Source organism: Acipenser ruthenus, chromosome 18 (assembly GCF_902713425.1).
Source record: "Acipenser ruthenus chromosome 18, fAciRut3.2 maternal haplotype, whole genome shotgun sequence".
Classification (NCBI taxonomy): Eukaryota; Metazoa; Chordata; class Actinopteri; order Acipenseriformes; family Acipenseridae; genus Acipenser; species Acipenser ruthenus.
In genome coordinates, this window is record NC_081206.1 from 662,962 (window position 1) to 685,391 (window position 22,430).

General features: G+C 40.4%; 1 protein-coding gene across 1 annotated transcript; it reads left to right on the forward strand.

Moving 5' to 3' along the window:
- The first annotated feature begins 17,822 nt into the window (after window positions 1-17,822).
- LOC117429063 (oxidative stress-responsive serine-rich protein 1-like) lies at window positions 17,823-21,479 on the forward strand. Its single transcript, XM_034048215.3, has 4 exons — window positions 17,823-18,204; window positions 18,754-18,867; window positions 19,338-19,448; window positions 20,262-21,479. Exons 1-4 carry the CDS (start codon window positions 18,164-18,166, stop codon window positions 21,016-21,018), a joined length of 1,023 nt encoding a protein of 340 aa, XP_033904106.2. The 5' UTR covers window positions 17,823-18,163; the 3' UTR covers window positions 21,019-21,479.
- The last annotated feature ends 951 nt before the right edge of the window (window positions 21,480-22,430 follow it).

Below are 22,430 nucleotides of genomic sequence, written 5' to 3' on the forward strand. Positions count from 1 at the left end.
CTTGCCATATTGTGTTATATATGTATAATAATAATAATAATAATACTAATAATAATAATAATAATAATAATAATAATGAATTCTGTTGATCGTCATTAAAAAAACATTTGCGTTTTGGTATTTCTTTCTTTCTTTCTTTCTTTTTTTACTCACTGGTGGATTCGGTTATTTATTGACGTTATTACTGAGGTTTATAAACACGCCATCCACCCCCCTCCCGTCCACAAGCATTTCCACTGACATTTTCTAACATGCTGTCCTTGTTCTTGGATGTTGGATCACTTGCGGTTTGTTAACGAAGTCTGAAATGTTGTGTAAGTCATCTGGAGCTTATTTAACACGATGCTTAAAACATTTTTGTTTGATAAAAATGTTGGTAGTAAAGAGAGTGGATGAGGGTGAGGATGATTATAGACTCATGAGGAGTCTTCCTGGAACGCCTTCCCCTGTAGACTCGATATTTAACTCCTCGCTTGTCACACTGCTGCCATATTTACTTCATCGCAGACGTTTGTTATATTTATAAATGAGTTATAGTTTCAAGGGCATAACATTCCCTTTAGGTTAATTCAAATGTAATAATCTAATTTCACAAAACTTTAAAATACTCCAGATTAAATTAGAGGTATTATAAAAAAAAAACACTACATAAATACAAGTTAAATATGTAATTGTTACTACATCTAATTGTAATATAAACATTTAGCTAGCACTGCCCCGTGTATCTGGGATTGTCTCACAGAGACCAGCACTGAAATGTTAACAACACAAGCCAATGCACTTCCAATTTGCTCTGGAGAGAAACTGTAAAGTAAGAACTAAATCCGAAAAAACTGGAAATAATTCAGCCTAGCTGGCAATAGCTGATATTTGGAATAAAAATATTTGAGAAAGAGTCATTTAGTAAGTGGAGTTGAAATTCCTCAGAAGAAGCCAATTAGAAGTCGCAGAGTTATGTAGAACAGGCTCTGGAGACTTCATCACCTGCCTGAAACCATCTGAACCTGTTTAGAGACGTGATGGGATCAATGTGAGCCGCTACATTGTGTCCACTTACCCGTGCCTCTCAGTGCAATCCAGCATTAGCAATTTCTATTCAAACTGAAGGAGCTTGAAGAGTATTTTGGGTTCTTTTTTATTTCAATTGGTGTTTGATCATACTGGTGGAAACCTTTTAGTAGTGATGTTAAATGTGTTGTAATTCTAAGTGCTTATTTAGTGACTGATTGTTCATTTAGCACATGCAGAATGAGAGCACTGTACTTTATAAGATCGACACACAACCATTCACAAAGGATTGCAGCCAGCCCATATGGATTCACAAGACTCACCCAGGCCTGATCCAAGGGGAATGCAAAGCAAACACACACTCTCTTGTTTTACCGTACTCAAGATCATTTCTATCAACGAGTCCTTCTTTGTTCGGTTTTTGTTTTTTGTTCACTCATCAGAGCCACTGCTTTGCTATAGAAATTGCTACAGACATACAGTAATCATTGCTGCCACCATCAGAGGTCTCTGTTTGTCTGTCTGACAGATAGCAACATCATTTAACAGGATTAGCATTTCCAGAGTTCTTCACTTTGCAGTATTATCTTGCTAATGATCTGGACAGGGATGGGGCTGTGAAGGGAGTGCAGTGGTTTTCTCAAGAGACAGGATGGGGCGCTGGGGTAAGCCCAAGCCTGTTAGAGAAGAATGGCAGCTCTATATGTCGTGAAGGACAGCGTAATGGAGTCCAGGTTTAAACAGACAGGAGTGGCCTTGTTTGGTTTGGCGGGGACTGCAATGACCTCTGACTGCCCTGCATGTCTCTGCCTTTCATTTCCACTCAATGGGTTACTTTATCAGTTACAGGGAAAGAGGGAGAACAGACCATTACCTATTCTATCACTTAAGAGTCTGCAATGATCACAGAAATCAGGTTCCTCACAGCCAGCCGCAGTACTGCATCCAGTTAAAGTGGCACAAAATTATTGCTGGATAATTGCTGGATCGATTTTAAGAAGTCGGTCTCCTAATATAGAGCTGGCTAAAGGATTGATCTGCCGTTTAAGAATACACTTTGAGGTATTAGCATATACAGTAGAACTTGTCAAAGAGTCAGTGATCCTTAATGATCCCCAGAGTATTCCAGAGCATGGAGCCTGATCAAAAACAACTTGTTCTTTTGCATGAGGTTTATCACGGGGCTCTTATCCTGATCAAACTCAGTCACTGTATATGGGGGTGCAAGTCTGCTGCTCTGCTCTTCTCTGTGGCTATCTGTCACACTGTGAAGTCAGGTACATGAGGAACACAATCCCTGACCTGCAAGGGGATATTAAGATAAGGTTGTGAAAACTTTACTGTAACTTGTTCCAAACCCCTGTCTCTAAGCCATCCCAGATTCTCAATCCCTCACACACACAGACAGACGTACTGTATGCAGAAGACCACAGTAGGATAGGATAGTGCGTTTGCCACAGAGAATTCCAGACATCTGCTTCTTATTTTTATTTTATTTGTATAAGTTTCCCGTTATATAAAATTAACATATGGCCAATGTTCCTGGCACTGCAGAGCTTCTTTGTCTGTGGACTGCATTGAAAGACTTCATTGATACTCACAAGATATTCGGGAAGTGGAAGGTCTGAGTTAATATTTCAAGTTTAAACACTAATAATTTTTGCCCCCTAGGCCTGGTCCGAAATGGAACCTCGTGTCTGGCTCCACGCTGTGTGGGGACAGTAATTTGCAGCGGGCTCACCCATGACCTTTGTCAACACTTCTTCTCCCAGAAGACCAATCCTGAAGCCGGGCTCCCAAACATCAGCTGAGGGTATAAAGGTTCCTCTGTCCTGCTTGGCAGTCAGTATCAAGCCCACTTTATTCTAGAATCTCATCACTCTCGGATCAAACCAAAAATGTGTTCTTTTATTTTTTAATAGTGAAAAGGAGAAAGGTTCCTAAATACAGCACTCGGTTTACAAAGGTATCAGTTTAAAACGACACCATTTTGTCAGACTAATTGCCTAAACAAATTTATTTTAGAATTATAAGGAAATATTGAAAATGCGTGTGCTATTGCTTTAGTAAATGTCTAGCTTGGAGGATTTCCAAGAGCCTGTAGATCTGAAAGCAACAAGTTGCCTGAATTATAACAAAAAAAAAGTGTTTTGCTATGAAACTAATTTACAAAAAGATATTTCTTTGTCTAATGCTGCATGTCATTTCAAACTGGAAATGCAATATTTATTGAGAATCGATAGCTGACACCATTATATATTCATATTTGTTTTATTATTACATGCCTAAGCAAAAAAGATCAAATCCTGTTGACAGCTGACGTTGCTATTTGACTCAGAGGACAATGCTTATGAGACTCGCATCTAACCTCTGTACAAGTCAGCAAGTCACTTTGTATCTGGGAGGGGAAGGGCTCACACTTGCAGGGAGTGTGGAGTGAGTTTTAGATGCTTTTTTGTACACGTTCACTGTGCTTTACTATACTGGACCATGGTTAACCATGGTGTAATATAGTAAACCTTTCTTAGAATCATCTATTATGGAATATCATGGTATTCCCATGGTCCAGTATATTAAAGAACAGTGAAAGCATGATAAATTCAGCATGGTAAAGTTTCATAAGGGTGTCATTCTGCAGAATCATTGCAGTGACTGCGGTTCCAAACCGGTGACATCGGAATGTAAAATCATAGCAAGGCTCCAGGCTAACGGGGTGTACGTTAAGCTCAGCTAAAGAGACTCTCGCTCAGCTTGCTTACACACAATTAAAAAAGCACGATTATTATTACTTCTGTGTTTCTGTATCAGCAGCTTTGTTTTGTTAGGCACCGCGATTGACAGGCTGCTCTCCAACTGCACTTTTTCGATTTAGAGTTCAGAATTTAGTTTCAACCCTAATTTGTAACGCGTGCAGTACCGTGCCCATACATTCTAGTAGCTTTGAATAACACCATGTGTAGTATTCACACACTGAAGCTTTCCTAACATAATAATGACATGCATTCCTAGCTTAGCCCTCCACTCAGCAGGGTGATAAGTGCCTGTGCTTTCAGTAAGCCCCCTTTGAATGTCAGTTGAGGTCCCCCCTCCTCCTCTCCTCGCTCACACACTCACAGAGTGCTTATAGCAGAAAGCCCACAGTGCAGTACAGGGACTACAAGGAGGCACCTGTATGAAGGGTAAGGAATGCCACGTGCTTTGCAGTGTAGATTTCACCATTCCTGTTTCAATAGCCTCGTAGTACTACTGTAGGACATGGTTTTTGTACCTTCAACCATTTCTATCTGCAAACAGGATTAGAGATGTTAAACAGCATTGGCACAGAGCATGCTTTCAATATTTCTTTTTACACCCCACACGCAAAAAAGAAACAGCGTTCTTGTTTTCATGCTGTGCTTTTTAAACGCTATCAGCGATATCAATATGAATCTGCAGTTTATTTATTTAATGATAATAATGACATGAAGGTATGTTTCTAATGCCATGCACAACGGACAGACACACTGGAGTCTGATTTTTCTTCCCAGTACATTACTAAGGATGACAGTCAGTGTCTACCGAGCTTCCTAATCTGCTTTCTTAGCGTTGCTTTTGAAGCATATTTCTATTTTCTTTCCCAGTCTGAACTGGGTTCCACTCAAGGTCAAACGGTTTTGTTTGCTTTGACAGAGTCACAGTTTTATTCAAGTTAATTACAGAAATTCTTTGAAATCAGACAGATGCTCTAATGGCAGTCTGCTGTTTTGCTCGAATGTACTGTTCTTTTCACAGGACATGGGAAATGCTAGAGAAAACGAAAAAGCTAGCAGCATATCTAGGGGCACATGTAATGGAAATAAAGCCAATGAGAGAGCAGACATTGGTTTGCACTATTTTAAAATGTTAAATGTTTTTACAATTGGAATTGCTGTGTAGCCGAGGCAGGACTGTGGACGCTGCACAGGTACAGTACTCTACTGTTAGTGATCAGCTCCGGCACAATATTCAAGCCTCTCTGTGTTTCTAGAACACAGTGATATTAATAAAGAGAACCCTGTAATGACAGTTACGAGTGTACAAATGATTCCCACTATTGAACACGGTTTGCATGTAGTAATATTTTTTTGCGCTGGGCTGTTGGCTCGGGGTGTTCTTTCTGTTTTCCTCAAATAACTTTTCCGCCCACCTTTGTTTAGATTCACTGAATAGACACCTTTGTTGCAAACACAGAGACAAACACAAAACAAAAAGAAAAACTTTCCTTGTCTGTATCGGCTTAATCAGCTAAGACTGAATGGGAAACAAGATGCTGCAAATTCAAAACCTTTCATGCACCAAACAGATTGTGAAGACTGCGTTCCGACCCATTGCTGCTTTATAATGTCCCTATAATTAGAACATGCTTTCCAATTCACCCTCTGAAGGACCATGTAGATGTGAAAAGGTGAAGAATGGAAACGTGTGTGTGTTTTGAATGTATTGGACTGAGAATACTGAGACATGCAAGGGATCAGGGTTAGGGTTCAGGGTTCAGGGTTCAAGGTTCAGGGTTCAGGGATCAGGGTTCAGGGTTCAGGGTTCAGGGTTCAGGGTTCAAGTTTCAGAGTTCAGGGAACAGGGATCAGGGTTCAGGGTTCAGGGTTCAGGGTTCAGGGTTCGGGTTCAGGGCTCAGGGTTCAGGGTTAGGGCTCAGGGTTCAGGGTTCAGGGTTCAGCACAGGAGCTGCAGACTGCCCAGCACAGCAATGGAATCATACCTTCATTACAATGTAAGGAGAGGTTAAGATAACCTCTCCTTACCTCCCCCCCCGCCCCAATTCACCTCTGTTCTGGCCTAAATAAATTCAGTGCATCCTGGGATAACTCTTCCGTTATACAAGTAGGTAAAACCGCTAAGAAACGTAGAAGAAAAGTCAAGTAGTCTCTATGCTTGAGTCTCTTTGAATTGTGGATGTAGTAGCACAGCAGGATGTTTGTCCCGTGACTCGTTTGTTGTTTTTACTTAAGACCCAATCAGATTAAGAATGCTTTCACAGGCTTCGAAAAAAGAACATATTGTACCAGCTTTGCCAAATAAAACACAGATTGCTTCTACGACAAGCCATTTAGTGATTTAAAAAATAATAAATACAATTAAGCTGGTGTAGAACAGTAAATACTGAGTCAATAAATGTCAAAAAATAAATAAAAAGGTGTATTTTAAGCCCAGTCTGGTTGCTTGCAGTTTATCTTGGTCGCTATCCCAGCTTTATATGAAGTGTCTCTAATTGCTGTGTATTTACATAGCAGTTACTTAGTAAATACACATGTACTCATAATTACAATGTTATGCATTGTTACAATGTACATCTTTTTGCACGCTATAATCCTAACCCTAACAGTTTTCTGATACAATTCTGTACTTACATATATTGTGCAAAAAGATTTACACATTAAGTCCTTTGTAACTACGCATACTAACATTGTAATTCTGTGTAAGATATTTCTTGGCTTTATTACATTGTAATTACAATTTGCAATCAGGCTTAATTGGGGTTGAGTTAGCTTGATTAAAGAGTGACGCTCTAAATATATATATTAAAGTTAAAACAAATGGTCATTATTGAAAGCAACAGGCAATGACCCAGTCTTTTAACAAACACTGGGTAAACACATAAAAGTCTTTGGTGAATGCCAGGGCTGTTAAATCCATGACAAGGCTCTTATACTGCTATTGGTGTTGCAGGGTTTTCTTCAGGGATGAGCTAGCATTGAATCCACCAGTTCTTTTCTAATATTATTTGTACTGCAAACAAATATCTGTGGATTGGCTGACTTGAGCTTGGATGATGAGTCACTCTTTTGTAAACCTCAAATATGTACAAAAATGAATAACTCTATCATAATCTCTGTACTGTGTTCCCTGGGATACTGCATAGAAACATGAAGGAATGGGCATCTGAGGTCGTAGCAAGAAAGACTTTCGCACGTGATTGGAATCGACATTTCCCATGGTATTCCTACATCAGACAAAAACATAGGAGAAATAAAAGTGGGCTCTTTTCCAGGAAGCCCAGGCTCTCTAAGCAGGCTCTGTTCAAACTGCATGTGTGCGTGATCCACTTTAGGAAGAGGCGTGGTCAGTGTCACCCTGAAGGCGATTCTTCAAACTGTACCCAGACACTTCAATACCCATAGCTCTAAATATTACAGCAGCACTTCCCAGTATAGCCCTGCAGTCTACCCAACTTGTATTGTTATATCTATTTAAACAGGAACATGCAAGGGCTTGGGGAAAATCAATTATATTGTACCCACCAATTATCCAAAACAGGATTAAACACGCTGGTGCTTATTTTCTTTATGCAATGCAAGCTTGCAACTCACACGTACTGTCGTACTGTTTTTGTGAAAGATTGTGACTACCTTGTTTAGGAACGGAACTCAAACACAATTGCAGATTGTCTCGAGTAAGCTTTGTCCACAGATTTGCAGAATCAGCATTCAGAAACCCCCCTTCTAGTCTATCTAGCCTCACACCAAAAGAGAAGTTGTTTATTAAATGGCACAGAAAGAGCTTTGTTGGTAGGGTATGTACAGCGTAGCTTCCAAATACACCCGAGCCCCCTTGAGCCCACTCTTGGATAGGAATGAGGCGTTTCAGCCTTGGCTTGGAGCTGCACTGACGCTCATTAAATCACATTCATTGTGACGCAAACAATGGCTGGCACTACAATGAGGTTAGAGTGTATTTCACTTGACATATCGGGTTCACTGAAACAAGCACTGCGGTCAGGCCCAGCGGAATAGGGATTAGAAGCTTAAAAAGACTATTCTGTGCTAAAAAGAAGCGAATTGCAGAAATAAAAAAAATACATTAAAAAACACAAGACGCTGTTCTTGAGAACATTCAAACTGCAACAGAGAGCTGCTTTCCAGAGCTCGTCTCTAGTGGAGGCAGGGGGCGTTTGTGAATGTATATTGGGGTGATCAAGTATGGGGCTCTGGGGTGCTTGGAAAACCAAACCCAAACATAGGCTCCAAGGAAACAGTCTTCTCTGTATCACTGTAACTGCGTGTTCTAAACATGTTCAGGTACAGTACGTGTGTTGAGACAGACTAGCTGAGACAGACTAGCTGAGACAGACTAGCCGACTATCTACTGTATCTCTGAGACAGACACACTTCAGACAGACACACCTGAGACAGACACACCTGAGACAGACTAGCCGACTATCTACTGTATCTCTGAGAGACACACCTGAGACAGACTAGCCGACTATCTACTGTATCTCTGGCAAGCCAGGTCCCTTAAAACCTTTTGCAAACCACCAGCTGACTTGAAGCATGACACTCTTGTCAATTTTTCTTCCCACAAGATTATGAAGTTTATTTTGCTTTGCTCAGACTTTACAACTGAGCTTTTAAGCTATGGTTTTGTTTTAATGCATAATTACATTTATACAGTATATTACAGAAATAATAATAATAATAATAATAATAATAATAATAATAATAATAATAATAATAATAATAATAATAATAAATGTATGGTTATTGATGTACTGTACATTATTAAGGCTCAAAATGAGCCGAAGCTGAACAGGTCATTAAATGTATCTGGAGTGGAGCCAGTTGCAATACATAGATAACAAGTGACAGGTGTTCAAGAGGCTGTCCCAGGAGAGTCCGCTGGTAATGAAATAAAGTGGATAAACAGGGACTAATTAGATTGAGGCGTGCTCCCTCTGAGCAAAGAGGCAACCTTTTTATTAGTGGTATTAATAATTACACAAGCTTACTCCCCAAGGACGGGTCTCAGCTGACTGTCTCAGGAATCCCTGTGGCTCTGCTGGGCCAGGCTTTTCTTACTGACCCGGGTCAAAGAATCAGAGTGGCTCAGAGCTGCATGTGTGGGTCACTATTCATCTGATTACCCAGAGAAGCCAAGCCGGTGCTCCACAGCAGCTTTATTCACACACATGTTGTACCCTGTGCTGTGAAGGATTTCCACACATGACTCATGAAGATGTGATGGTTTACTGTAATTCACGAGTGAATTATAAAAGCAGTACACAGCAGTGATGTGTGTGTGTGTGTGCATTGCTTCAGGGTGTGCACTGACCCAAAGCCTGGAATGCAAGCCATATGGAACTGCGACTACTTGCAGCAGTGGGAGGTTATGAATACATCTTCAAGCTGCGCTGCAGCTCAGGGTGGAAATCAGGGTCCCCTTTCTATCCAGACTGAAAACGGGGTACCCTCTGCATCCAGACTGAAAACGGGGTACCCTCTGCATCCAGATTGTATGTTTATTATACTGGTAATATTTCACAAAAGATATGATAGAGAAGTCGTTTTTGAGGAAAATGAATGTACTGCTAAAGCGGGGAATACAAATAAACCATTGAGTACAGAACTGATGCATTCTTTCTTGAGTTAGACATAATGAATTTGACTCAAGGTGCAGATTTCGGGTTTGTATGCCCCTATTCATGAGAAAATACAATATATTTGATTAAACTAAGAGGCAGGATTCACCCGAAGAATACAGCGTGCTCGTTTTCCTCTGGTGGACAGTGTTATTCAATCAAGCTTTAAGGTTTAACATAATAAGGTAAACTTGCCAAATACTTCAACATTTGATAAGCAATTTTGATTTACAGAGAACGTCTGGATAAATTGACTCAATGTCTGGGTGTTTTCTGAGGCTGTGAAAAAGCTCTCCTCTGAATCATAAAACCCACACAAAGTCTTTCATTGCCTGGCCAGGGTTTTAGCTTCAGAAATGAAAAGAAAAAGACTGAAATGCTAACAGGAATGCTGCCAGCCCACTCCACTGCAGACTGTAGAGCAGCGTTATGAGGAAGAGAATTCCACAAGGACAGTAAGTGAACGCTGTAAAGAAAAGAGCACCGCTATGTTCTGTCAATACCACCTGGAGGAAGGGAGAAGGGGGCTCTTCAAGTTACCAGAAAGAGCTGGAGCAGTGAAAAGGGTCTTTTGAAAAGCAGCGAGCCCCCTGCTGTGCAAGCTCTGAGCGTTTCTACACCTCAAGACCCCAAAGCTAACCCCTACACCTCACTTCTAGGAAACATGTATTTCAATAAATATAATCTTCTTTTTTAAGACCTAAGTACCCTTAATACCAAGCACCACTGCCTTTCCCCTATACAGTAAAAGATTACTGTGGTATTTTTGCACAGTAGGTTTACAGTTTTTCCCCCATGCTGTTCCCATGGCTACTCTATGCATTTCCCATAGTTTACCCTGCTTTGCCATCCTTCACTATTATTCTTCACAATGCTTTCCTGTGCTTTACCATGCTTCCACTATGCTTTATTGCACTTTGCCATGCGTTTACTAGGGGACACTGTTATAAGGGTCATGCTGTTTTTATTTGTGATGATAATATATAAATAAGGCACCGCATTACATTTCAGAGGAATGTCCACTGTTGTGTTGTAACTAAAAGCTCAGTCAAATGACTGTGGAAATACAAATTATAAATAAATGAATGAGGGAATGAGAACAATGAACATAAGTGAGCTTCTGAGAAAATAATACAGTGAGTTTCACAACTCAGCTACTGTGAGTATGCATGAGAATGGAAGCCAGAGTGAACAGGGCTTCCCTTGTGGGTAGATCTATCACCATAGGGTTTGCATGACTGCAGCCCGTTTCCATAGACAGTGGGGTCCACAGTTCATTTTCTGTGCTATTAGAGTCTCCTTATTTCACAAATGCGCTGATCATGTTTGCCTGGCTAGACTTGCTATCCTATGCCCCAAGTGTTCTTTTTTCATATTGAATATATTCTGCACAGAGAAGTTAAGCTTTATCTTTATAATAATACTTTTCCTGCCAAACTAGCAGTGGATTAATAAAACAAAAAAGAGACAGCCGCTGCTTTTATTAAACAAAGTCTGAGAACTCAGTGCAGTGCAGAAGAGCAGGCGAGGAATATTGAATATTACACAAAGCTCTTCTTCAATCATTACATTTTGTTTTGCATAGATAAGAGTTTTCAGTAAATCATTCATCCGCTGTGTTTCCATCAGTTTAGAAAAAAACAGAGATTCCTGGGGAAGAAAAACGAGACAAACTGTGCATCAGTAAAGACGAGTCTCTGGAAGCTGAGATAAACTATAATGAAAAGTCGATGTGTGTTCATCAAATTCATTACAGTCTTTGACGGGTGTGGAGCTACATTAAATTGTGGGTCCTTGCCAGTACAAACTGATAGGATCCCTTAAAACAAGTCATTCATTCAGTCAGGGGGGGGAGATTCATCCTGCTGATGCTGGCTGCCTAGTAGACCTGTCAGCATAACTCACAGAGCTCCATGCAGACAGGACTGATTGTTATAAACGATCCGGAGCTCTACAATCCTAACGCCTGTTTGATTAAACAGCAGTCCGACTGCAACACCAACTAAATGTATTCTAAAGATTTGTGTGTTGAGCTTCGCAAGGACAAACAGACTCGTCTTTTATTTATAGTCATGTATTGAACTCCTCGAGGATACAAATGATTGGGAGTATAAATAAACAAACAGTGAACAGCAAAAAAAATAAATAAATAATCACCTTTAGCACTTTACATTGTGTCTCTAATTACTGTGTATTTACTTAGTAGTTACATATTAAATACATGTGTTCTTACACATCACTGCAATGTTATTGTGCATAGTTACAATGTACTTGATGTGAAAATCTTTTTTGCATGCTATATGTAAGTACAGAATTGTATCAGAAAAGGGCAATCATATTGTTAGGGTAAAACCCCTGCCTTTTCGGGGCAGCAGTATGGAGTAGTGGTTAGGGCTCTGGACTCTTGACCGGAGGGTTGTGGGTTCAATCCCTGGTGGGTGACACTGCTGCTGTACCCTTGAGCAAGGTACTTTACCTAGATTGCTCCAGTCAAAACCCAACTGTATAAATGGGTAATTGTATGTAAAAATAATGTGTAAAAAAGAATGTAATTGTATGTAAAAATAATGTGATATCTTGTAACAATTGTAAGTCGCCCTGGATAAGGGCGTCTGCTAAGAAATAAATAATAATAATTTAATGACTTTATGTTCCTTTCATTCAAACGAATGACCTGTTTTGTTGGAAGTAGGTACTCAAAATGAAGCAGGAATGGCTGTGTGTGACGGCCTCTCAACACTGAAACAACAAATACTGAAGGAGTGTGACATGAGTTAAGTACACTGAGGAAGAAAGAGTTTCATAGCTGGGCTTTCACCCTAGATGACCCAACCCAGCGTAAAGCAAAGTGGAGACAAACATGTTCTGCTTCCCTGGAAAGACCCGTCCACTCGGAACCCTTTCATTTCTACCACCTGATCTGTAAGGCTCAGTTAGGCACTGTACTCACCGTGCAGGGTCTACATGTAATCTACACCAGAACAACCCACAATGAGATGTGAAACCCACTTCTTATTTTGGAGGCTTTGCTGTCAGTACCTTTTTAATCTCTTTTGCTGAAAGAGCCTGCCCTGCTCTTCCAGTCTGGACCTCATTGCTATTGGACACATTGGGGGGTTTCATTGAAGCCGCAGCCCTCGCTATGGTTCATAACCTGTCAACGTTGTTTTCATTAACTAGTGGTGCGTCACAAGCACCTCTTTCTTCAGGAGCTTCGTGGAAAACACACACACGAAAGCACTCCTGAACCAAGCACTGTTCCAGTGTCCTGTATCAATCCATCACCTAGGTGCTCCAACAAGATCAATAGTCCAGCCCCACAGCCTCCCTTTCAATAGAAATATATCCTCTTTTAAACAAACTCCCGGCACGAGCAAAATACTGTAATTGTCCTCATGAATGCTCGCAGTGTATAAAGCGCTGAGCCGTTTCCATAAGTGGAGTAGTGACCCATTCTACAGGAGAGTTTATTTTCAAACACATTTCCATTCCACGAGGCTCATGTTGAGTTTACACTGCCCCTGGAATGTTGACAATGTCACAAGGGTTCAAGATTCCGTGCTACAAAGAGTCTTGAAACTCTGCAGAGCCAAAAAGAGCTCGGTTTGCAACAAATATAAAAAAAGAAAAGATTTCGAAAACAATAATTATACATGCATTATAGACTGGCTCTCGTGGACCCCCTTGACTAAGACGGCATTTGGCGTCATTATTAAAACCAAGCTATCCTTGTATCCTTTATAAAGGTCAGTGGATCCCACTGCAGAAACAGACATACATATACAAATAAGTACATCTGTATAATAACTGGAATGAATCCCATGACCACACTGACACTAATACCTCCATTTACTCAGAGTGCTTTCATTGGACAGGAGCCGAGAGTCCAGCAGGGACATTTTGGACTGGTACCAACAATAGAAACAAACAGGTTTTTAGTTGAATTTTTTTTTTAATGTACATTTTTAAATATCTCTGCTTTTAAACCCTGGAGAGTGACTTCCTGAAAGGAAGTAGGAGATCTCAGCTAAAATACTGAGGGTCATCCATGAACGCTGTGTGATGTACTAGCATCAGGGACCCAGTTTAGAAACTGACTGAGCAACACGCACCAGTGTGGCAGAAAACAAGATACAAGCGTTTAAATCACTTCAAACACACGCACACACACACACACACACACACACACACACACACACATATATATATATATATATATATATATATATATATATATATATATATATATATTTTTGCATGTACATAAAAGGTTAAATGATTCTGAAATAATAACATCTGTTTTAAAGGTATTCTCCATGTGCGCCTGTGCTGTGTTTGCCTTGCCACCATGGGGCACCTCATATCAACAGCACCCTGAATAAAGCCCAGCTCAACCTGCAGCCCGAGGAGAAAATCTAAAGCTACAAAAGCATCACAGCAGCCTTTTTCACTTTTCTGCAAACCAGCATTTCTAGATCTGACCTTAGTCTTTTTTTTAGGTGCATTTTTAATTTGCAGATTATTCTCCTCTTCTGGAGAACTGCTGGACCTGAGCATCTAACCCCAGACCTGGCCTCCATCCGTTGTCTGCCAGTGCGGTTCAGGGTCGATTTTAAGATTTAACTTACAGGACACTTAATGATTTGGCTCCTAAATATCTTACAGAGCTCCTACATGTTTCTTCCCCCTCTCGTGCCTTGCGATCAGCTTATCTAAATCTTCTTGTGATTCCTAAAGCTAGGCTGCGGTCGACGGGTGACCAGGCTTTCTCTTGCTATGCCCCGCGCCTGTGGAACTCCCTGCCACTCATTGTAAGGGAGGCCCCTTCTCCTGATGTTTTTAAATCTGAAGACATACTTTTATACTAAAGCTTTTTAAATTATTATTTGTTTCTTAATTGTATTGGTGTTGATTTTATTTTGCTTTGCTGGGTTTTTGTATTGTTACTGTTGTGCAGCGCCTTGAGATCTCTTGAAAGGCGCTTTATAAATTCAAAAAATTATTATTTTATATATATACAGTATATATATATATATATATATATATATATATATATATATATATATATATATATATATATATATATATATATATATATATATTTCTGGCAGGGAATATAAAGTGTGGTTTGAATTTAATAGAACAGTAATTGTAATGTATAAATCAAGTTTAAGAGAAGAAGCCCTGTATTCATAGCCAGTGTACTGTGGGCTGTACGGTAGCTTGCTTTGGATATGTTATATTGTACATTATGAGCCCTGAACAGAGAGGGTTTCTATCAGACACAGGGGCTCTGTGTGCTTCCAGTTTGATAGCATATCGAGGGTAAAGTCTTATCCCTCTGAGACCTGGCTGCAAAATCACTTTAGCGAGGGATATAGAGTGCATTATTCATCTTATACACTAGTCAATGTCCGTCTGTTTTCATTAAGTTCTTTCCTGATTTCTGTTTAATACCAGCGAATCTTAATTCAGGATTTGAACTAGTCATGCTTCGCTTCAGTTCATGGCTCTCCCTTGCTGAAGTGCAATGCAATGAATATGAAGATCAGATGGGAAAAGATTTATCTTTACATTCTGGCAATCAAAAAAACCTGGAATGGGTGAAAGTGCTATGGAATAGCAGTCTTGTTTCCACCCCAGGTGCAGTGAATACAGAGATGCTCCTAATAGACAGGGCTGTTACAGTGTGCTCTCAGCTCCTCGCCTCAATCTCATCTCCCCGCTATCATCACCGTCACCTAGAAAGACTCAAAGACCGTGATGACATCACAGCGTGCCAGAGTGTCGATGTGCTTCTAACACACTGCACTCTGGGAAATGACAGCTTTTAATATGCTTCTTTATTCCGTTCCATTATTCACTTCTGCTGGGTTTGATTAAGCCCCTAAGATCCCCGCTGTCCTGCACCAGCTCTGTCAATCTGGATTAATGTCTGTGTGCCGAGGAGGAGGAATTTGTTCTGAAGGATCAACACAGATCCACTGTCCAGGGAACTTCTTCACAGCAAATATCACAAAGTGCTGAATAAATATATCACTTCCTTTACATCTTTCCAAATACTCTCCTTTATCCCAAACATTGAAATACTGTTGAACCTTTCAATCTGAAGAAGTGGGATTCATCTGGTAAACTGTATAGCTGTGCACCTTGATTGAATGACCATACAGTATGAAAGCAGCTTTTAGTCTGTGCTTCATGATGCTTTCTTTTTGTATTACTGCTCTGGGTGCATGCTCCTCTGTTTCTGGTGTACATTGCACAGTGAAGACATGCATATAGACATGCCTGCAAGTCATTTGTAATATTTTACACAAGTCTAATCTATGCATTCCCATGGATTTTTATAAATAAAGGTAGTCTTGTGGTTAAAAGGTGCTGCGATACTGGGAATGTGCTGCAAAGTGCTTACAAGGGCCCCTATAGAAGAGAAGAGTGCAGAACAGACATGACGCTCCTGGAACTATCACTTGTGTGTCATGTTTGTAACGCTAGGGTGTGACATTGAACAAAAGGCTGAAGCAGCTTCCACATCCCTCTCATTTACAACAAACAAGACAGGGGGATGCAGATACTTTGGGTTTCCTTGGGTTTCTTTTCAGGAAAGCGCATTCATCTTCCGCTCTACAGTCGTTTCTTTGTTTGTTTTTTTCATTCATTCTGAATGCATCTCATTTTATTTAGGGAGTTTCAAACATAAAAGTCCTGTATCAGCTAAATGTGCACTGAAGAGTATTTTTAAAGACATTTCCAAGATCATGCAATGTTCTAATGTTCATTCCAAAATGTATGTGTGTGTATAGATAGACAGATAGATAGATAGATAGATAGACAGACAGACAGACAGATAGACAGACAGACAGACAGACAGACAGACAGACAGACAGGCAGATAGATAGATAGATAGATAGATAGACAGACAGACAGACTATCACTTGTGTGTCATGTTTGTAAGAGACAGACAGACAGACAGGGAGGCAGGCAGACAGACAGACAGACATAGATAGATAGATAGATAGATAGATAGATAGATAGATAGATAGATAGATAGATAGATAGATAGAAAGATAGATAGATATGTGTGTATCTTGTTTAAACAAGCATGTCAGTTGAATTACAACCCAAGAGAAGCCTTTTCTAAAGAGAAGCTCAGCAATGCCAACCCCATGTTTACAGAACAGCTGGCCTTCCGACTGGCAGGAGACAGGCACCTGCTCAGGGCTGCGCCTGTAAAAGCAAAGAGATATTTGCTCAGCTCCCCAGGCAAACACTGAGAATACCTGCAGTGAGACCCTGCACAGGTTCAGCGATTTAGTCTCCTCTTCATTCTGCTGAACGAAGTGCTTTCTGACATGGCAGGATAGTGTTTGATCCCTGCCTTCTACTGTACCTCATATGAATCACTCTGACTTTAACCTCTGAAAATGAGAGGCACATTGTAATCTGCTTGTCACTAGAGGAATGTACAGGGACCTAAGGGACAGCATGGCACACCTGCCATGTATAGCACACACTTTGTAACATCAATGCTCTATCCCTGACATGTTTTCTATAAAGCCGCTATATAAAAGCTGCACCTCCCTGTTTCAGTCACAGTCGGTGAGCCGTCAGTAGGTGACAGAAGGAGCTCACTTGGCAGGTGTTTCTGTAGCCTTAACAAATATACAAGGATGACTCTGGACTTTGCATAGATTTAAGCGTCCTCAACTTACCAGGAATTGGAGGCAGAGCCCCCTGAGGAATCCGGGATGTGACCCGGAGCAGCAGGAACCAAGGAAGGTTCTCACTACAGCCTGCAGACATTCTTTCAGTGTAAAAAGAGGCCAGTTAATGAAAACAGAGGTTTACATACAAGGTATGAGCGCCATCTATAGGAGAAGGAAAGAAACTTCAGTAGCGCACAAACACGTGTGTGTATTCCCCCGTCCCCTTCCCTTTAAAAAAACTGCCAATCACAGCCACCTAATATATGCATGTTTGTGCTTTTCATGACAATTGCATGACCCTGCAAGTGCGCATGCTTGTACTCATGGAGGTTAATAATAATAATAATAATAATAATAATAATAATAATAATAATAATAATATGCAATTAATTGCAGTTAGACAAGCAGACAAATTAATACCGTATACAGAAGAGCAGTGCCATCTGGCGACAGGGGGTTGAACCTCAGCACACAGAGGCTTGGCAAAGCTGGGTTATTGGGTTCCACGAGTATTAGTTCTGTTTGACTTGTAATAATGCATTTCACATGATTTACTTTATTTTACTTTATTTCAAATACTCTGGTCTAGTTCGTTATTAGACTCTGTTCAAGGAAATGTAGGACAGAAAGCCACGACCTCAAAGTTTCGGGTTCCCTCGGTGCTCTGCCTTCGGGATAAAAGCGGTGACGAATCCTCCCTAATCATGTGATAAGGATCAAACAGTTTCATTGACATCAGCGGTGGGGCGCGTGCATGTGAATGACATCAGCAGTTTGTGCGTCGCTGCAAGTGTTTGTTTGCGTGTAAACAAGCGGAGGTCGGAATAGAAAAGTCTAGAAGTGCGCCTAAAAAAAATAATACACATTTTATTATTTAAATATCCGCAGATATTTGTTTAGCAGGTGGCAGTCCTGCGAAATGATAAGCGAGTTAACGATAAGGGAGTAAGCGCTGGGCTGTTTGAAGGGCGCTCTGTAGAAAGAGTACGAGGGTATTCCCGTTTGGTTTCGGTTCGTTTCGGCCACGCTAGACCAGGCAGCGCTGTTGGAAACTCCCTGGATGTGTACGGGCCTAGTTCAACAGGGACCACAGCCCCAGCCGTGAGTCCGCGCTCTTCCATTATTTCACTCTTATTTGTTTTATAATCTGTGTTGAATACGCGGCGCATATATATATATATATATATATATATATATATATATATATATTGGTATCACATATTACTCGTTTTTCTGTCTAGCGTTTCTGTTGTTGATTCTAATGTTGTGACCTAGTAGTCTAAAATAAGTGCCATTCGTTTCTCTGTTTATTTTTTTATTATTATTTCGGGACAAAGGTCGGTAACAACTATAAATGGCCATTTTAATATTTTTATTTAACACTTTTATGATTAGTCTTTCGAGAAATTAGCGGTAAAAACTCGAGAAGTCAGTAACTTGTGTGCGGCAAATTTGAGTTGCGATATATATATATATATATATATATATATATATATATATATATATATATATATATATATATATATAAATGTGTGTGTGGTGTTTATGTACAGTACGTGTTGAATAGGAGATGGGTGGGGCAGTGTCTGTCATCTGATGAACTGGACCTGACGAATGTAATGGTTTGAATTGCTCTGGTAACTTTTTCAGCTGTTACCAAGCTGGCAGGAGCACGACGTTTTTGAAAATGGAATCTGAAGTGAAGGACGGAGAGGAGGAGAGTCTGCAGACTGCCTTCAAGAAGTTGAGAGTGGACGCTGAAGGGTTTGTAGAATGTTTCTCCATCACCTGTGGTCTCGGTCTCATCAGCCACAAATACAGGGAACCCCCTGCCCGCAATTGAGTCCACTTCAGCTGGAATGATCTCGATTTTATTTGCACAGATGTACCTATTGCAAGTTTTAAATAAACAGTAAAGCTCTAACAGAATTGATTGGATTATTAGTTCTTCAGCATAGTATAAGCATTACATTAAGGTGTGTACTGGCACAAAAAAAGTGTTTAGGAGATTAACTTGGGGGGCGGGGGGCTCAGCGTGTGTATGAGGAGAAAAGTCTTTGGAGAGGATGAAAACCACACAGAAGAAAATTTAAGCAACACCATGCAAGTAACAGGTAGTTTTCCACCATCTCTCTGTTACAAGATTGGCACATACTGCATGCAGGTATTCTTCCCTGGTTTGAATGAAGCATGAATTCAAGCTGAGGGTTTGCGTTCTGTTTGTGTGTTTCCAGGTCTACCGCAGCAGTTCGAGTCTGTGAGTCAGCAAGTCAGAGAACATCAGCTCGGGCGAATGCAGAAGGAGCCAAACCGAAGGCGGTGTGTTCAAAAGAGAACTGGCACGGGTACGAGTACTGCTTTACTGGGATCTTTCACAGTTGTATTGATTGGAAACCAAACTGTACAAATTTGAGTAATTTGTGTTTGTTTTAATACGCAAGTTAAGGGAGTCATTTTTGTAACCGTTCCATAACACTGCAGGTAAATACGTCTGCGGGTTCTTGGAACATACTTTGCCATCCAAATGTGTTGGTAAATGTGTATCTCAAATATAATGAGTAAAACATGTTAATCCTTGACTCGGTCTACGTGTTCATTTTTCTACTTGTTTTTAATTAATTAATTAGTCATTTAGCAGATGCTTTTTATTATTTATTTAGCAGACGCTTTTATCCAAGGTGACTTAGAGACTAGGGTGTGTGAACCATGCATCGCAACTGCTGCTGCAGAGTCACTTAAAATAAGACCTCGGTTTTATGTCTCGTCTTAAACACTTCATTGAGGAACTTTAATACCTACAGTAATGTCGACAGTATAGATTTAAACGTAGTAAGAGGGAGGTTTTTGCATGTTCATGGGACAGATCAAAAGACAAGGCTAACTTTAAACCTTAGCGAAGTTACTAGCCTATTGCTACGTGCAGTAAGATTTTGGTATTCTGTTTCTAAGTGTATTTGTAAACGTCTTATTCATGAAACATTGGCAAAGCACCTGCTCGGTAGTTTCATGAAAAATAAAGTTATTGCACTCCCTCCAAGTTGATTTTAATGCAGTTATGTGTATAATAAACTGCGGAGTTTGAACTGAAGACTTTAATGACAAAATGAGGCATTGCACAGTTTCAGCACTGTTTGTTTTTTTTGCTCTTTTCACAATAGATGTGCAAGGAAGACATCAAGGGGAGCTGTTCGAAGCCAGCGCAGACGACGCTCAAAATCTCCCATCCTTCACCCTCCGAAATTCACCTACTGCAGTTCCAAAATGTCCCCACCTACCTGCCAGCTCAAACACAAAAGCCAGCCTGACCCTAACCAAGGATGCGTTTCCCTCAGAGCTCCTGCTAAAAAGGAGCTTTTATCTACAGGGAAATCCTCCCCAGTATTCGGTGCCACCGCTTACACACCGTACAATCTTCAGCCTGGGGGAGCTGCGGCTCCTGGAGAAATTGTCAAATCCACATCCACCTCCTCCGAAGACGATGAAGACGAAGGAACTCCGAAACAATCCACGCCGGGGAGCAGCCACCAGAATGTCCGCTCTGAAAGTAAGCTCACTTCTAACTCCCCGTCTGACTTCCAGTCTCTGTCCAAGCTCAGCGAGGACAAGGACTGCTCCTGTCCCCAGAAAGAGTGCCAGTGCAAAAACTGGCAAGGCGTGGAGGTGTACTCCTTCACCGGCCTTCGAGATGTAATTTCTGAATGCGAGAGAAACATGGCAGCAGAGAGCGTTTCTCATAGTCCATCGCAAAGGAGAACTCGGAGCAGTACTGCAACGTCAGGGTCCCCGCGCTCCTGTTCAGAGCAAGCCAGGGCCTACGTGGACGACATAACAATTGAGGACCTTTCAGGTTATATGGAATACTACCTGTATATCCCTAAGAAAATGTCGCACATGGCAGAAATGATGTACACTTAGAATGGGGCTGGTTTGTGTGTGGGTTTTTTTTTTTTTTTTAATGGTTAAGCATGATAGTGTAAAAACAAGGCAACTAGAAGTTTACCTTTGTCATGCTGTTCTGATCAAGCTGCTTGTAATAAGCACTCTTTTTTGTATCCTGTATTCTCAATCCCAGATGACACACACAGAGTGACAAGATAGGTTTCAGTGAATCTAAGTTTTTTATTGATCCATTGTTGCAATGATAGTTTACATGATAAAGTTGCCAAAGTCCTCCCAGAGTATTACAGATATGATTTTTTTTTTTATTCCTGTATTTAAAGCCAACATCAGAACGATGTTCCTGATGCCAAGGACATAGGATTTCTGTGTGGGAGCTTCAATTTCACTGTGTTGATAATACATTGTTGACGTTGCATCTGCGTAATGTAACACTCATCGTTCTAACATGATAGCTTTTTTTTTTTGGGTGGGGGGGGGGGGGGGGGTATGTGTTTAAATAGTGATTTTCATAGCCTCAGCATTATGAGATCCTGTTTAGAATATTTTTTATAATGTGTTTTTTTTTTGTTTGTTTGTTTTTTACATCAGATTCATGAGATTGTGTGGGCTTAGGCAAAAAAAAACAACTAAAAACAATACACAGTACATGTGCATTGTTTAATCAGATTTTTATTTACACCCAGATTGATTTGGTAATGCTGTTTTTTACCTAGTCTGTCAATAGGTAAATATTATTTAATGCTGTGTCAACACAATTGTCTTAACAATTAGCATGTTTTTTTTGGTTTTTTTTTTTCAATGAACTGTTGAAGTTGTCCAATCTGCTGAACTAATTGCCTTTCGGGAAATACCTTGACTTTTTTGTTGTCGTTGTTGCAATTCCATTAAATCTGTAATTTAAATCAATCGCTAACGGCTATGGATCCTTGCATACCAACAAAACAAATATACTCTGCAAATGAACAAGCAAGTGAAGTTTTTTTTTTTTTTTTTTTTTCTAATTTAAAAGGTTTTAACCTGCCAGTCAGCTTTGCTCACGTTTTGTTTTCTAGGTGAAGGAGTTTGGAGTATTAAAGCACAGGAGTCCCTGATAGGGCCAGACATCAGCTCCTTCAGAAGCACTTCTCTTCTAAGTCTTTAATTAAAAGTGGACTTCTTTCTTTAAACATGTGTTTCAGAGGCTGTGACTCTTCGTGCGGGATCTATTAAGGAGTATATTCACTTGCAGTCTGTTTTTTAACCAGATCCTACATCTTGAACTCTGGAAAGCGTTCTGTTCTTGTCGAAGCGCTGCTGTTTCTTCTGCTTACCTCTCATTTGATATGTCAGTTTATTTTCAACGCTATGTAAACTACTTGGGTAAAACCTAACGCTCTTTGATATGGAACAACTTGCCAACTGTGTTCCTCCCACCAGTCATTAATCAA